Consider the following 15,983-nt stretch of genomic DNA (forward strand, 5'->3'; position numbering starts at 1 on the left):
GCTGGTACTTTCGCTTTGCTGCGCTGAGTTTGCGGAGAGATCCTGCTGCGTTCGGAAGAACGCGAGTCAGACCCCAGATAGAGCGGAGGCGACCCGGTGCGCCTGGGAGAGGAGGCACGGCTGTGCTCTCGCCTATCCCTGCGGGATCCGGCGCGCAGAGTGAGTGAGCGTGAGGTTCCGGGTTCCGGGTGCCGGGTGGGACGCGCCTGGACCGGCTTCCTCGGGGCCCAGCAGACGGATGCCCAACGAGCTCAAGCTTTTAAGTGCTGACAGGTGAATCCGTCATCCGGAAAAGAACTTATATCCCAGGTGTTGTTTCCGGTGATGGCACGGTTGCCCCAGTCAATTGTGCCCTGGTAGTAAAAAAATGTGAAATAGAATCCCGCCCCTCCCCCACAACAATACATCTTCCCATTTACCCTCTTTCTCTTCCATTCCAGCAGAGTCGTATTTTCTTCTCTCCGCAGAAAGTTTGCATTTGCCGTGTGCCACCCCTAGAGAGCTGTCTAAGCTAGACGCACCCTGTGCATGCAGACCCAACAGTCTCGGCATCTGACGTGCTGTGTGTAGCTGCTGCTTGTGTTGAATCCCTAGCCCTTCGCTGGGCACAAGGTGACAGGTTAGTAAATGTTAACGGAAATGAATGAGTATGTGACTTTGGAACTTAATTATATATCTGTTTAAGGATAAAAGAGCTTAATATGCTCATGAAGTGTAAAAGTGATGATTAGTTCCTGCAGATCCCGAAATAATATAATTAGCCTTTAAAAAATTCTGACTAGTACCAAAAGTTTGGGGGAAGAAAAATAGGTATGATTGATTGTGCTTTAAATATTGTTTGTATAAGTTGGATAGATTGTTTTTATGGGACTGAAATAAGACTTGAGCCCCCAGCACAATCCAGTTTGCAGTTTGACGCAGGACTCAAAACTTGCTGGACCATAATATGGTTTGCCCTTTACTTTCTAATTCAGTCTACTAGATTTCAGTTCAGCAGACTTCTATTGAGTATATATTGTGTGCAGGACACTGTCCAAAGTGCAGAGGATGGTTAAAAAGAAAACAAAAGGCAGTCTTAGCAAATCTGAAGCTTACATCATTTAGGGGAGACATCATAGAGCTTTTTTTAAGGAAGACAGGGTGTCTGTGCATGCTCAGTTGCTAAGCTGTGTTTGACTCTGCGACCCCATAGACCGTAGCCCGCCAAGCTCCTCTGTCCATGGGGTTTTCTGGGCAAGAATACTGGAGTGGATTGCCATTTCCTACTTCAGGGGATCTTCCCCACCCAGGGATCAAACCTGTGTGTTGCATCTCCTGCATTGGCAGGCAGATTCTTTACCACTGAGCCACCAAGGAAAACAGGGGCTGATGCCCAAATAGAGATGCAAAATGCTGTGAGGCACAAGTCAATGAAAGCTTAATTGTCTCTGGGTATGTCTTAGCTTAAAGAAGAAATGGCGTTTGTACCTGTCTTTGAATGCTAGTAAAATTTAAAGAGGCAAAAATTTACGGGGAAGCTGTTTTCAAGGGTGAGTGACAGCTGGAGCAAAGCAGAAGTGTTGGGCGAAGCCAGGGGAAGAAAAGTAGATGATTGGGTGGCAGGGTTGCTTTGTGAATGGATGAGAATAGTGTCAGAGTGGAAATCAGTCAGATATTGGGCAAACTAGCAGTTTTGTGCAAGAGGATGATGTGGTCAAAACCCTTGTGCAGCAGAAGGCTGGATTGGGAAATAGTGTTGGAGGCATGGAGGCAGGATGTCTTGAGACTGGAAAGGAAGAAGTCAGGTGATTGAGGGATGGTCTTGCTATTCTGTGTTGGTACCAAGTTTGGCGAGAAGATGGAGTGGATTCTGAATTTGTTAGCATGAATTTATTGATCGCCTGCTTTGTGCCAGGTGCCGTGTCTGTATTAGCTCATGCAGTCTTAATCACCCTGTTGATAGAGAAGTGAGTCACCTGTGGTCACCCACCTAAGAAGAGTGTTGCAGCCCCCGCTGGCCAGCGTATTTGCTTTAGTCACATCCTTTTTAGATACTTAGCAGGGAGGAAGAGCACTGCAAATTTGCAATCTTTTACTCAGGTAGGATAAATTTGAAGTGAAAAATCAAATTGCTACAGCAAGTATACCAAAGGTTCGCTTGGGTTCGTTTGTACTGATGTTTTGTGATGGTTAGTTTTGTGGCCCCACCGTATGCTTACCTTCCTTTGGAGGGAAATTTATGAAGCAGACATGACTTCATGCTTGCACACATGTGCTTGCCAGCAAGCATGCATATGTTCTTCCATGCCCTGCTTGAAAATCCAGAGCCCTTTCTCAGGCCTGGTAGAACAAGATTCACTTACATTTGCTCAGAGTATTGTCAGCTGTGCGCTGATATATTGGGTTGCAAAAATCTGAACGAAACTTTTGGCCAACCTGATAAGTCCTAATTTACACTATGATGAAGGGAGGCTTTTCATTTTCCTGATGGATGTTCAGACTTCCTTAAATCAGATTTTTGTTTTAATTTTTAATCTTCAGGGTTACTATATAAAAGTTGATTTACAGTTATCTAAAGAGATAGTATTACTTTATCTTTTCAAATTGCATTTAACAATGTAGTTTCAGTCTTTAAAAATTATGACTGAGATTTAAGAATTTTGTGCTACTTTGTTGTGTGCAGTAGACCAAGAACAAAATATCTCTTTTAAAAGATATATAACAAAAGTAATTCATTTTAATCATGTGAATCATATAGAATACCAGTTTAAAGTCCTTTGAATTAAATTACAAATGTTCTGTAATTTCTAAGAGCAGTTTTGGGGAAAGTTTTTACAATTTATCTTAAAGCAAATAGTGTTTTCCACTTTTTAATAAAAGTGAAGATTCATTTTAAAGGCATATGAACACCTACTAAATGCCCAGCACTGTTCTGGAGATACTTCAGTGAACAACCTTCCCCTACCTCGCACTACCACTATCCCAGACAAATCATTCCCTTCAGTGGGAAAAACAGACAGTAATCAAAATAAAAAGGAAAATACGTCCTAGGTCAGATGGTGGTAAGGGCGATGGAGAAAAGTACATCAAGGAGGAGAGATAGTGTTTTCTGGGGTGAGAGGTAGTGGCAATTTAAATAAGGTGGCCAAAGAAGGCTTGCCTGATACATTAGCATTTGAGCAAAGACCTGAACGTATATTTTATGGGGAAGAAAGAGATATTGACCCCAAATGAAAAAACAAAACAGGTTTTGGAATATAGACATCTATTTTAAAAGTATATTTGAGACAAATTATGTTTTTGATTAAGCAAGATATTTAGAAGAAGCACAATGCTAGACATGCTTTCTTTGGAGCTGTGGGCTTCCATTTGTGATCTGTGCTCTCTTGCCCTATAGGATGTCACAGTGGTATGAGCTTCAGCAGCTTGAGTCCAAATACCTGGAGCAGGTTCACCAGCTCTATGATGACAGTTTTCCCATGGAAATCAGACAATATCTGGCACAGTGGCTAGAAAAGCAAGACTGGTAAGGAAAACTCATCTGATAAAAGGAGGAGTTTTTCTACACTCTTAAAATAACTTGTTGATTGAATGACTTGGAACTACACTGACTAGCAGATGAATCTCATCAGTAGCCGTTGGGATTATCTGTTGCAAAAAAAGAGTGTTGACTTGAAAAATGTCATATGTCTCTAGAAAGCTAAATGCATTAGTCATTAATTTTATGTACTTTTCAATTTAATTATACATCCTCCTAAATGCTTTGAACAAGTTACATCATGCTGATACAAATTATTTTCCAAGCTAGGATCCAGGTTATAGAAAGAGGTAAGTTAAAGCCAAGTCGTGGTAGAATACTTATGAGAAGTATAAAGTAATGCAGTTAAGGAAATAGCTCTTAAAACTGATAAATGTTCTGTTTTAAAATTTATTGTTTAGCTCATTGCAAATATTTTAAATGTTCTGAAAGTGTTTGACATAGAAAATGAAGGCTCCTGTTGATTTTTTGACTCCAGAGATAATCACCGTTGATAGCTTTATGCACCAGCTTGGTGTACTAGAATTGTTCATGCTAATGTTATATAATAGAAATACTATACTCCCTGCTGCTAAAAGCACTGTCAGCTTCAAAAGAAGGGACTAAAAGCCAGGAAAACACTTTTAAGTTATTTTTAATCATTTCATTATGGAAAACAGTGTTTATTTTGTTGGTTTAAAGGTAAAAATCACTCAGTTGTGTCCGACTCTTTGCAACCCCATGGACTACACAGTCCATGGAATTCTCCAGACCAGAATACTGGAGGGGGTAGCCTTTCCCTTCTCCAGGGGATCTTCCAACCCAGGGATTGAACCCAGGTCTCTCACATTGCAGGCGGATTCTTTACCAACTGTGCCACAAAGGAAGTAGTATCTAAATGAAATGTGTACATTTTGACCCTCCTAGGGAGCATGCTGCCAACGATGTTTCATTTGCCACCATCCGTTTTCATGACCTGCTATCACAGCTGGATGATCAATACAGTCGCTTTTCTTTGGAGAATAATTTTTTATTGCAACATAACATAAGGAAAAGCAAGCGTAACCTTCAGGTATGACCTTCGTTTTGTGTTTTAGTTGAAATGCTTCCATGTTTACGCAAGAGAGGTTTTTCATTCAGCAAATATTATTGAGTACATTCTCATTGGTATTTAGGAAATTACAGAGACTGTCAATAAACTGCCTTTATGCAGGTAATACTTTATAGCAGAAGTAAAATAAAATATCAATTCATTTTGTAAACATAAGGAATTTTCAAGCTTCAGGCTATCACTTAGGCATAAGTAGTTCTGAGAGAAATTTTGTGCTATAATCTTACTTAAAGTTGTTGATATTTAAGTCATTAAGAAAAAGGGTTATATGTTAAGAGCAGTGAGCTGTAGTAACATGTTTAAGCTCAAAGGAACTTTAGTGATGAGTCCAGTCTGAGTGCTTAGTAGACAGATGAAGAGTAAGTCCAGAAAGGTTTGATGTCTCTGAGGCCCAGGAATGAGGTGGTAAACTGGAGTTGGACCCCACCTTGCCTTGCTTCTGCTGGAGTTGCCCTCCCTTGGAAGAAAAAGTGAAAGGGAGTTGCAGGCAGGAGAGAGTATACGTCAGAGTTTTAGGAGTTCTTCACAAGTACTTTCAGCACCCCATAAACCTGATAACCATTTTTACTTCTGTATTAATGGAATTTTTCTGTTTTAATGGAGGTGAGTACTGTCATTTTCTTGTTTTATTCCTCACAACCAGACTGTTCAACTTAATTAGAACCTTTTTTCCCCCCTCTGTGAATGTATGTATGATTTTATAATACCAGTGAATGGGAAAGCCAGATTAACTTTACAGAAATTTCCTCTCCTACAGAGTTGATTTAATTATACCTGTTATAAAGAGAGGCACAATTGCAGTACTTTGCAAACTACCTTTGACAAGAAAGCAGAAAAACTGAAAAGAATGTCTTTGGTCTGATTCGAAGCAGAGACCATCAGATTGAGGAATAATCTGGATAACTTTTGTATCATTTTCATTGTCTCAGGATTGTAACAAGAGAACTGGGCCCAAGAGCAACAAAAATGAAAAATATTACAGGAACTGTATACAAAAATACTTGTTTTTTTAATCAAGAAGTAATTTAGGAACCTGCAGTTAGTTGGACATCTGAAGCAGTTTTAGTCATAATATGCGAAAAGAATATTTTGATGTTACCAAAAAATAGCTCATATAGGATTTAGTAAGTGCAGGATGAACAAACTCATTTCAGTGTATGATATGCAGAGGTTTAAATATTCTGAAGATTAATTTACTTTTATTCTAACAACCCATGTCTAGGATAATTTTCAGGAAGACCCAATACTGATGTCTATGATCATCTGTAACTGTCTGAAGGAGGAAAGAAAGATCTTGGATCATGCCCAGAGAATCAGCCAGGTACTTTTTTCCTAATTGAACATAAAGGATAATAAAGCAATAAACATTCATTCAGTCATCCAGCAAGTATTACTGAGGCCCTGTTTCAAGGCAGTGGTGACTAGCTCTCTGATTTTATTGCCCCCAAGAAGTGGGGAAAAATAAGTATCAAGATGTTACAGACCCAGACTTTGAGAAAGGACCCTATTATAGTAGAAGTCATTCTAGGTTTGAAAAACCTTTTCAGGTTGTGATAGTTGCTGTAAAGATAATAAAGCATGATACAATGTGGACAGTAGTGGAGTGCTGGGTTATTTCTTTAGGTCAGGGTCAGGCATCATCTCTGAAGTACCAGGGTAGGAAAGGAAGCAGCAGATGGCTAGCGGGCTCTTGCAACAGACTGAGGGAGCAGAGGGGAAGTAGGTGAGGTCGAGGCGCAGTCGGTGGAGGTGGGACGACGTGGGCAGATTCCGTTATGTTCTGCACGTGGTACCAAAACGGCTTACACTGAAGGATCTGATGTGGAAGTGAGAAGCAGCAGAGTCTAGGATAACTGTGATTTGTGACTTGGGTTACTTGGAGATACTGTTTATTAAGCTGGGGAAGATAGGAAAGAGACAGGAGTAGGGTTTTGGCAGGACACAGTAGGTTTTAGGAAAGAATGGGTTGATAGGGAAATCAGCAGCTTTGTTTTGGATGGTACTGAGATATCCCTTAGGTATCTAAGACATCCAAACAGTGAATGAGTCAGTTATACCATAACCAAGATTTTTTAAATAATGATTTTACTAATCCTAATACAGACCTTCCTGGTGATCAGGGTTCAGTTTTTTGAAGTTACCGTGGCATTTATTCATGCCTTTCATTGATGGGGTGGTGGGAACAACCCAGCAGACAGTGAAACCACTGTGGTTTGAGTTGTTGTGGCTGAGATCATTCCATTATCGGGGAAGAAGGTCAGAATACACAGTGGAATGCTTCCTATGTCCATTTCTCTAAGGAATAACTAATAAACTGAGCTGTGAGATTGGGAGGTAGGGGTGGAGAGAGAGAGTTTAAGTAGAGACAGTGAATATGCCGTTTTCCATGCACTTTTTGAGCATTTGCCCAGTCCCTATGATTGCTGCCTCCCTGGGTGTTTAGTTCCTGTCACACTGAAAGCTCTTTGCTGCAGTAAGCATTTAAAGATACATATTATTGGTTGCAAGCTTACGCTGGCTCATTCATCCTAGTGAACAGAAGTGTCAAGAGGAAAAGCCGGCCACATTGCTGCCTCTGAGAGAGGGTGCCTTCTTCAGTATGGCCTGTACCTGGGAGACTCTCACCAGGAAATTTTGATTATCATGTGGATTTTTCATTGTAACAGCATTATGCAGCGGGCCACTCTGTGTCTCAGATGGGCTTGAGTGGTCAGCCAAGAGCAGATGGGCAGGAGAGTAAACTGTTCACCTTGGGGTACCTAAACCTTTCCCTCCTCACATTTGGCCCCGAGGCAGCACTAGAAAGTGAAGGAGGTGATTCCTGCTCTGCCAGGTCAGCCCCGTCTCTTGGGTTTGGAAGGCTTGTCGGCTTTTGATTTATTTTAAGCCCGTCAGAGGACACTGAGTTATCAGTGACCCCTTTGGAGGAGGTTAGTGGACTGTTCAGCTGTGACCAAGAGAAGCAAGGCCCTCTTGGGCTTTGGGGGACGGTCCTGGATGTCTGGGGGTATCAGATCATTATTTTAGATTCCACATATCCACAAACAATATCTTGTGGTATTTGTCTTTCTCTGTACAATTTTGATATGCCTCTCAATTATCTGGAATCTTGTCCAAATGGGGTGTCTGATTCAGTGATCAAATTAGGACCTGAGATTCTGTATTTCCAACAAGCTCCCAGGTGGTAAGGTGATGCTGATCGGGTGACCACACTGAATTGCATGACTTTGAGAGAAATAAGGACAGGGTAAATAAGAATAATCTTCTCTACAGCATTTGAGAAACCCTCAAATAAATTCCTGTGTGGTCGCAGGCAACTGTATGAACTAATGGAAAATTCTAGATACACTATTTGTTTAGTTTAGATGTGAACTGAGCCTAGTCTTTCTATAGGCTTGTTCACAGTTTGCCAGCACTTTCCAGGGCCTTGAGAACTGAGCTTTTCTTTTGCACACTCATGTGGGAGGCCTGTAGGAGCTTCTGGAAGGTCTGAGAGTTAGGCGGGGCACAGGATATAGACTTGACTTTGGAGCTTAACCAGCAGGTAAATACAACAGAGGAAGGCATGGCTGCTAACCACGTACCTTCCATTACAGGCACAGTCCGGGAATATTCAGAGCACTGTAATGTTAGACAAACAGAAGGAGCTTGACAGCAAAGTCAGAAATGTGAAAGACAAAGTTATGGTGAGTACTGAATAAATGTATACATACTCTCTGTAACTTTTTATAGGGGGGATAAAAGTTTCAGTTGCCCTAGTGTAAACATTTTAACTGGTTTCAGTTTTTTAAGTAGTTGAGAAGAAAAGTTTCCCCCAAATTCCAATCTCTAAGTAAACAAGTTGATGCAACCAATGAGCAGATAGATATTTATGGCCCGTGTTATAACTTCCAAACGTGGAGCTTATCTTTTCCTTCCTTGTAAGATCATGCAGTAACTGTGGACTTTGCCCCATCACCCAGTCAACAAGCTATTGCTGCTTATGGCTTCACTTCTTAAATTGGCATGTTCCTGGGGTTACATAGAACCCCAGGATGAACGTAGTCTTCCTCAAACACCTGTTTTATTCCAAGGCTTGGATGGGGAACAAAAACATCTCAGGGAAGGAAATTTCTGACATATTCTGATTAGAGTAAAACATCTGCAATAACTTTAAGATAGAACTTCCTAGACCACCTACGGGAGCGGTGCCCTTGGTGGTATATGTTCACTCCCCTCTGCTGTGGGGCTGCGTGGAGAGGGTGAGGAGTCCAGCTTTGCACTGGACCTGTGTCTGTGAAAGCGGGCTTTCTGTTGAGGAGCCTGCTCTCCTGGAGGGTCTCCAGGTCACACTAGCATGACTCTGACTTTGTGCTTCAGATGGCATTTTATCAAACAGGTTATTTGGAGCAGCTTTACCTTGCTGCCTCTGAGGGAAACATTTCATTAAATAAATAGACATCAAGAGGCCCAGTCCAGAAATAGGCATATGTTTTGTTTTCTAAAATGGTTATTATATATTTATTAATTAAGTAGAAATTATTCACTATTAGAATTTTATGAATCTTATTCATCTCTGAGAGAGCAGGATTTTATGAATCTTACTCATCTTCGAGAGAGCAGGATTGTATCCGTGATTTTCTGGGTCCTATAGAAACAATAATCTGTGTCCTAAAGTCTTTGTTCAGAGTATGGTGGAAAACTTGTTTATGTCTTTACTTGTAGAGTATTGAACATGAAATCAAGACCCTAGAAGATTTGCAAGATGAATATGACTTTAAATGCAAAACCTTGCAGAACAGAGGTAAGAGTTAACATTTAAAGCAGTGTCCATTGCCTGTAATTTTTTCTGCCTACACTAGCTAGCAAAGGCAAGTACTCCTTCATATTTACCAAATATTTTATGACTTAATTACTAGTGTTGACTTCTTGATGACCAGGTCAGGGTTTTTTAACCTCAGTGCTATTGACATTTTGGGCCAGATAACCATGTTCTGCTGGAGGAGGAAATGGCAATCCACTCTAGTATTCTTGCTGGGAAAATCCCATGGACAGAGGATCCTGGCAGGCCACAGTCCATGGGGTTGCAAAGAGTCGGACATGACTGAGCACACACACAACCTCATTTTGGAGACTGTTGTGTGCGTTGTGAGATACTCTGATAGCTCAGTGGTAAAGAATCTGCCCGCCAATGCAGGAGATGTGGGTTCGATCCCTGGGTTGGGAATATCCCCTGGAGAAGGAAATGGCAGTTCACTCCAGTGTTCTTGCCTGGGAAATACCATGGACAGTGGAGCCTGGTGGGCTGCAGTCTGTGGGGTTGTAGATGCTGGACATAACCGACAATGACAGCAAGCTGGGCACTGTCGGGGGTTCAGCTGCGTCCCTGCCCGCTGCCCACCGGCGGCAGTAGAGCTGCCAGTGTGTGATCGCACGCTCAGCCCTGTCTGACTCTGCGACCCTGTGGACTGCAGCCTGACAGGCTCCCCTGTTCACGGGATCTTCCAGGCGAGAGTACTGGAGTGGGTTGCCATTTCAAAACTGTCTCCAGATGTTGCCAAGTGACCTCTGGGCGACAAAATCACCCCCCGTTGACACCCACTGGTTGTGTTATTCACTTACTGTGCTTCACCTACTGATGGACATAGATGGATAGGTGTTTGGAGTTCCCCACCCTAATCCCCAAAGTTTCTTCAAATGTTCCAGCTCTGTGTGTGCACACTAGAGGTGAAGTTCAGCATTTTCCCCTTGTTTTAGAGCAATTTTACTCTATTTTGTTGTTGTTGCTTGTTTTTAATGATGACAGGATGTCCACTGAAAATAACCTCAAAGTGTTTACTGTGTAGAACAAGCAGAGTACTGCTGTTACCCTAGCAGTCCTTGGAGGATGTCATGATAAAATGGAAACATTATTTGTAATAATGTGAATAAAAATACCAGAGAAAGAAACCTCAATGACACTTTTCCAAGTTGTTTGCTTCTCTTTCAAAGCCACGGAGATGCTTTGTATCAATTTTGTTTTAAACTGAGGTTTTTAATCTTGTCCCTTATGTTCATTAAGGTAATATTCTGACAGTGACTTAAGAACCAGACAGTACTATTTGTCATTTACATGAGCCATTGAAAACAAGGACTTTGTTTCAGAGTGTCCTGTTCCGGTATTTTTTTGTTTTGTTCAATAGTGATTGATGAAGACCAAGCTTGGACCTGTCTTCAGATAGCATTTGGGTCATATTTTCCCTAAATGTATGTGAATCTTGCCTTCAGTTGGTCTTGTCGTCTCACATTTTTGTTTATCTGCTGTCTCTCCCAATTCACAGAACATGAAACCAACGGCGTGGCAAAGAATGATCAGAAACAAGAACAGTTGTTACTCCAGAAGATGTACTTAATGCTGGACAATAAGAGAAAGGTAGCATTTCACGTTCCAGAATAACACAGTACTTTTGTCACAGACTGTAAATAATGAACTTGAAATTTAGAAATGAGGCAAAAATTATTTTTTATAACCACTTGGCTTAGTGCCCCAGTTGAGAGGAAAGAATAAAATTCCATGATTAAAGATGTGTTTATTTCACTGTGTGTCTTTCTCTCCCTTTAGGAAGTCGTTCTCAAAATAATAGAGTTGTTGAATGCCACCGAACTTACCCAGAAAGCCCTGATTAATGATGAACTGGTGGAGTGGAAGCGGAGACAGCAGAGTGCCTGTATTGGGGGGCCCCCCAATGCCTGCCTGGATCAGCTGCAAAATTGGTAAGACTGGCAGCTGATTGGTGAGCTGCATAAACTTGTAGAGTGAACATTCAGGCTGTGTCAGTTGCACGGACCCCGTGAAAACTTCCATTTGGAGTTGGACGTAATCCAGCTGCTTCTTGCCCTGGAATCACGCCTGTGGCCGTGCTCAGCTTGGTGTGGAGCACTTCTCTCCCTGCTGGACACGCACTGTGGGATGTGTCACTTGACTATGCCAACACACAGTGACATGGTCATCACACAGCACATTTAACAACATAAGTCCCAGTGTTTTATTAAAAATGAAAGGGCTCGAGGCATTTTCCAGGCTTACATGAAATAACAGTGGGCCACTCATTCAGCCATCCATCTAGTAAATATTTATTATATGCAGTATGCCAGGTACTGGGCTAGGACCTGGAACACAAGGCGAATGATTCTTGGTTGTTGCCAGCAAAGAACTTTCACTGGGGAGATGGGAGATGGACGTGGTAATAACTACTTGGTGAAAGATTGCCAAGGTTCTAACAGAGACCATTCGGAGTCCATGGAGGATGAAGGAAGGAGTCACCAGGAAAGATAAAGGAGACAAAATGGCCTTGCACTGACTTGGGAGTGAACAGGAAAAAACTTCACAGACCAGAGAGGAGAAAGGTGTGGACAGAAGCAGCAGCGGGGGAAGGACCTGGGCCCAAAGTTCTTACATTGGGTGGCTAGAGAGTCGGATGCCAGATAAGGAAGGAAGAAAACAGAGCAGACAAGAGGCTGGAGCCTGGTCGTGGAGGTTCCCATACTATTCTGGGAACTCCAGGACTTTCCCAGTCAACACTGGTGAGCCAGGCAGGCCCTTTATTTAAATGGAGATTCATTTCTCTGATTTTTGTATTTAAGTCTGAGGATAGAATAGAGACAGAAAGGCCTGTATTTCTGGTCTGCTCTGAGGATGTTTGAATGCCGAATTCCAAAGAATAGCAAGGAGATAAGAAAACCTTCCTCAATCATCAGTGCAAGGAAATAGAGGAAAACGATAGAATGGGAATAACTAGACATCTCTTCAAGAAAATTAGAGATCCCAAGGGAACATTTCATGCAAATTGAGCACAGTAAAGGACAGAAATGGTATGGACCCAACAGAAGCAGAAGATATTAAGAAGAGGTGGCAAGAATACACAGAAGAACTATGCAAAAAAGATCATGACTCAGATAACCATGATGGTGTGATCACTCACCTAAAGCCAGTCATCCTGGAATGTGAAGTCAAGTGGGCCTTAGGAAGAATCGCTACGAAGCTGGTGGAGGTGCTGGAATTCCAGTTGAGCTATTTCAAATCCTAAAAGATGATGCTGTGAAAATGCTGCACTCAATATGCCAGCAAATTTGGAAAACTCAGCAGTGGCCACAGGACTGGAAAAGGTCAGGTTTCTTTCCAATTCCAAAGAAAGACAATGCCAAAGAATGCTCAAACTACTGCACAGCTGCACTCATCAGCAAAATCTCATACACTGGCAAAGTAACGCTCAAAATTCTCCAAGCCACGCTTCAACAGTATGTGAACCATGAGCTTCCAGATGTTCAAGCTGAATTTAGAAAAGGCAGAGGAACCAGAGATCAAATTGCCAACATCTGCTGGATCTTTGAAAAAGCAAGAGAGTTCCAGAAAAACATCTGCTTTATTGACTACGCCAATGCCTTTGACTGTGTGGATCACAGCAAACTGGAAGATTCTGAAAGAGACTGAAATACCAGACCACCTGACCTGCCTCCTGAGAAATCTGTATACAGGTAAAGAAGCAATAGTTAGAACCAGACATGGAACAACAGACTGGCTTCAAATTGGGAAAGTAGTACATCAAGGCTGTATATTGTTACTATGCTTATTTAACTTACATGCAGAATGCATTGTGCTAACTCCTGGGCTGGATGAAGCACAAACTGGAATCAAGATTGCTGGGAGAAATATCAATAACCTCAGATATGCAGATGATACCACCCTTATGGCAGAAAGCAAAGAACTAAAGAGCCTCTTGATGAAAGTGAAAGAGGAGAGTGAAAAAGTTAGCTTAAAACTCAGCATTCAAAAAACTAAGATTATGGCATCCGGTCCCATCACTTCCTGGCAAATAGATGGGGAAACAATGGAAATAGTGAAACTTTATTTTCTTTGGTTCAAAAATCACTGCAGATGGTGATTGCAACCATGAAATTAAAAGATGCTTGCTCCCTGGAAGAAAAGCTGTGACCAACCTAGATAACATATTAAAAAGCAGAGACATTACTTTGCCAGCAAAGGTCCGTCTATTCAAAGTTATGGTTTTTCACAACCATCATGTATGGATGTGAGAGCTGGACTATAAAGAAAGCTGAGCACCTAAGAATTGATGCTTTTGAACCGTGGTGTTGGAGAAGACTCTTAAGAGTCCCTTGGACTACAAGGGGATCAAGCCAGTCAATCCTAAAAGAAATCAGTCCTGATCATTCATTGGAAGGAGTGATTCTGAAACTCCAATACTTTGGCCACTTGATGCGAAGAACTGACTCAGTGGAAAACATCCTGATGCTGGGAAAGATAGAAGGCAGGAGGAGAAGGGGACAACAGAGAATGAGATGACTGGATGGCATCACCGACTTGATGGACATGAATTTGAGCAAGCTCTGGGAGTTGGTGATGGACAGGGAAGCCTGGCGTGCTGCAGTCCGTGGGGTCGCAAAGAGGTGGACGTGGCTGAGCGACTGAACTGAGCCGAAGGTTTGAGCAGAGCCCAGGGAGGACGGACAGAGCTGAGCAGACCAGGTGGAAGCAGTCGAGTCAGTGGGCAGGAGTGGGTGGTGGCCTGGAGCAGTTCTGAAGGGCCCAAGGACCAAAGATCTCATGAGATTACTTTCTGGACTGCTGTTTTTGTTTCTTTTCCCCCAGGAGTGGGGTGAGGTCCTCATTGTCTAGAGCCCCTCTGATCATCTTGGGCCACATGGAGCCTCTTGTGGAGGTGTGAATGCCCTCCATTGTCCCCCACTGTGCTGTGCAAGAATTGTCAGCATTTTCTTGTGTCCCTCGGCCCAAACAGGATTGGGAATCACTGGGTTAGAATCCTTGTGGGACGCGCCCGCCTGCGACTGTTATCCTGCCTCTCATTTCACACCCACGGGCTGTGCTTTTGGGGCTGTGACCTGGACTCAAGGACTGAAAACACCAACTGGAGGAGATGTTTTTCACTGGGGAGTTGATGCTCTTATCACTCCAGGCCAGGACTTCCACAGTCCAACACCGCTCAGAGGCTCCATCAGCTTTGGTTTACTGTCAGGATGGAGGAACCTGAGAGTAGTCGGCAGCTTTCCTCCTTGGTTTATACATATTTTGAGTGTCTGATAATGGTTAGATTATGTACCTTGCCTCTCTTTCAGGTCAGTGACGTGGTAACCCCTGTTCCCTTGTCTCCTCCTAACCCGGCTTGTATCCGCCCTCTGTCTTGCTGCCTTGACTCCAGGTTGCCTTCTTCCTCCTCCCTGCACAGTGTCACTGCCCTGATATAAAATCTGCAGGGGCCCCTCACTGCCGCCACATCACCTCCTAGAGTGTCTGCCTTATCATGTCCCCTCCCTCTGCACCCCGCCCCCTTTACCCTGTGCGTTTAAGTCCCAATTATATGATAACTCAGTTGAAGTCCCTAGACTTCAAGAAGATTCCCTAGAAGATTCCCTAGACAGCAGTCCTCAAACTTTTTGGCACCAGGGGCTGGTTTGTTGGAAGACAGTTCTTTCACAGACAGGGTGGGGGGATGGTTTCAGGATGATTCAATAACACATTACATTTATTGTGCACTTTATTTCTATGACATCAGCTTCACCTCATATTTTCAGACATTAGGCCCCAGAGGTTGGGGACCACTGCCCTAGAAGCTCCCACTCCCCCGCCCCATCTCTGCTCACGTCCATCTCTGCTCACGTCCATCTCGGCTCACGTCCATCTCGGCGGGTGCAGAGGCGTTTTATTTGGGCTGTAATCATTCAGTGCATGTTGGTTTTTTCTCACAAATAATGACTCCTGGTGGCTCAGATGGTAAAGAATCCGCCTGCAGTGCCGGAGACCCAGGTTTCATCTTTGGGTCAGGAAGATCCCCTGGAGAAGGGAATGACTACCCACTCCATTGTTCTTGCCTGGGAAATTCAGTGGACAGAGGAGCCTGGCGGGGCTACAGTCCATGGGGTCCCAAAGAGCAACTAACACGACTGAGCAACTAACACTTTGACTTTTTCACTTTACACCAAGACAAGATTTGTTCTCTGTTTCTCCCTGCACTGCAAAGCTGGGCAGATAGCATCACGTGTTGTCTGTAAACAGTGCTTGTTGGTTTCCATGATTCTCTGAATCCAGACTGCTTGGCGGCTGTTTCTGATGAAGACTCCATGGCTTGTACCTTCCCAGGTTTACCATAGTGGCGGAGAGTCTGCAGCAGGTTCGTCAGCAGCTTAAAAAGCTTGAGGAGTTGGAACAGAAATACACCTATGAACATGACCCCATCACCAAAAACAAGCAAGCCTTATGGGACCGCACCTTCAACCTCTTCCAGCAGCTCATTCAGAGGTAACTTGAGCAAGATGTTTTTGCACCTTTTGCAGTTATTTTACCCAGAGGAAAATTTTATGGTAATTCAGATAATTTAGAAGGGT

The 15,983-nt window shown here is 43.0% G+C and overlaps 1 protein-coding gene across 3 annotated transcripts in view; it reads left to right on the top strand.

Annotated features, from left to right (window-relative positions):
• STAT1 (signal transducer and activator of transcription 1) overlaps positions 1 to 15,983 on the top strand; it is a 41,587-nt gene continuing 25,604 nt past the window's right edge. Inside the window, exons 1-10 of one of the 3 annotated variants that reach the window (XM_061149123.1) lie at positions 1 to 159; positions 468 to 619; positions 3,377 to 3,505; positions 4,424 to 4,568; positions 5,830 to 5,928; positions 8,204 to 8,293; positions 9,312 to 9,390; positions 10,907 to 10,998; positions 11,188 to 11,339; positions 15,739 to 15,897. In XM_061149123.1, the coding sequence (XP_061005106.1) occupies positions 3,378 to 3,505; positions 4,424 to 4,568; positions 5,830 to 5,928; positions 8,204 to 8,293; positions 9,312 to 9,390; positions 10,907 to 10,998; positions 11,188 to 11,339; positions 15,739 to 15,897 (944 nt within the window). In that variant the 5' untranslated portion in view covers positions 1 to 159; positions 468 to 619; position 3,377. Of the gene's footprint in view, positions 274 to 443; positions 620 to 3,376; positions 3,506 to 4,423; positions 4,569 to 5,829; positions 5,929 to 8,203; positions 8,294 to 9,311; positions 9,391 to 10,906; positions 10,999 to 11,187; positions 11,340 to 15,738; positions 15,898 to 15,983 lie in introns of all 3 variants that reach the window. The other 2 variants (XM_061149124.1, XM_061149125.1) reach the window with 2 other exon arrangements.

The sequence above is a fragment of the Dama dama genome, chromosome 8 (assembly GCF_033118175.1).
Source record: "Dama dama isolate Ldn47 chromosome 8, ASM3311817v1, whole genome shotgun sequence".
Classification (NCBI taxonomy): domain Eukaryota; kingdom Metazoa; phylum Chordata; class Mammalia; order Artiodactyla; family Cervidae; genus Dama; species Dama dama.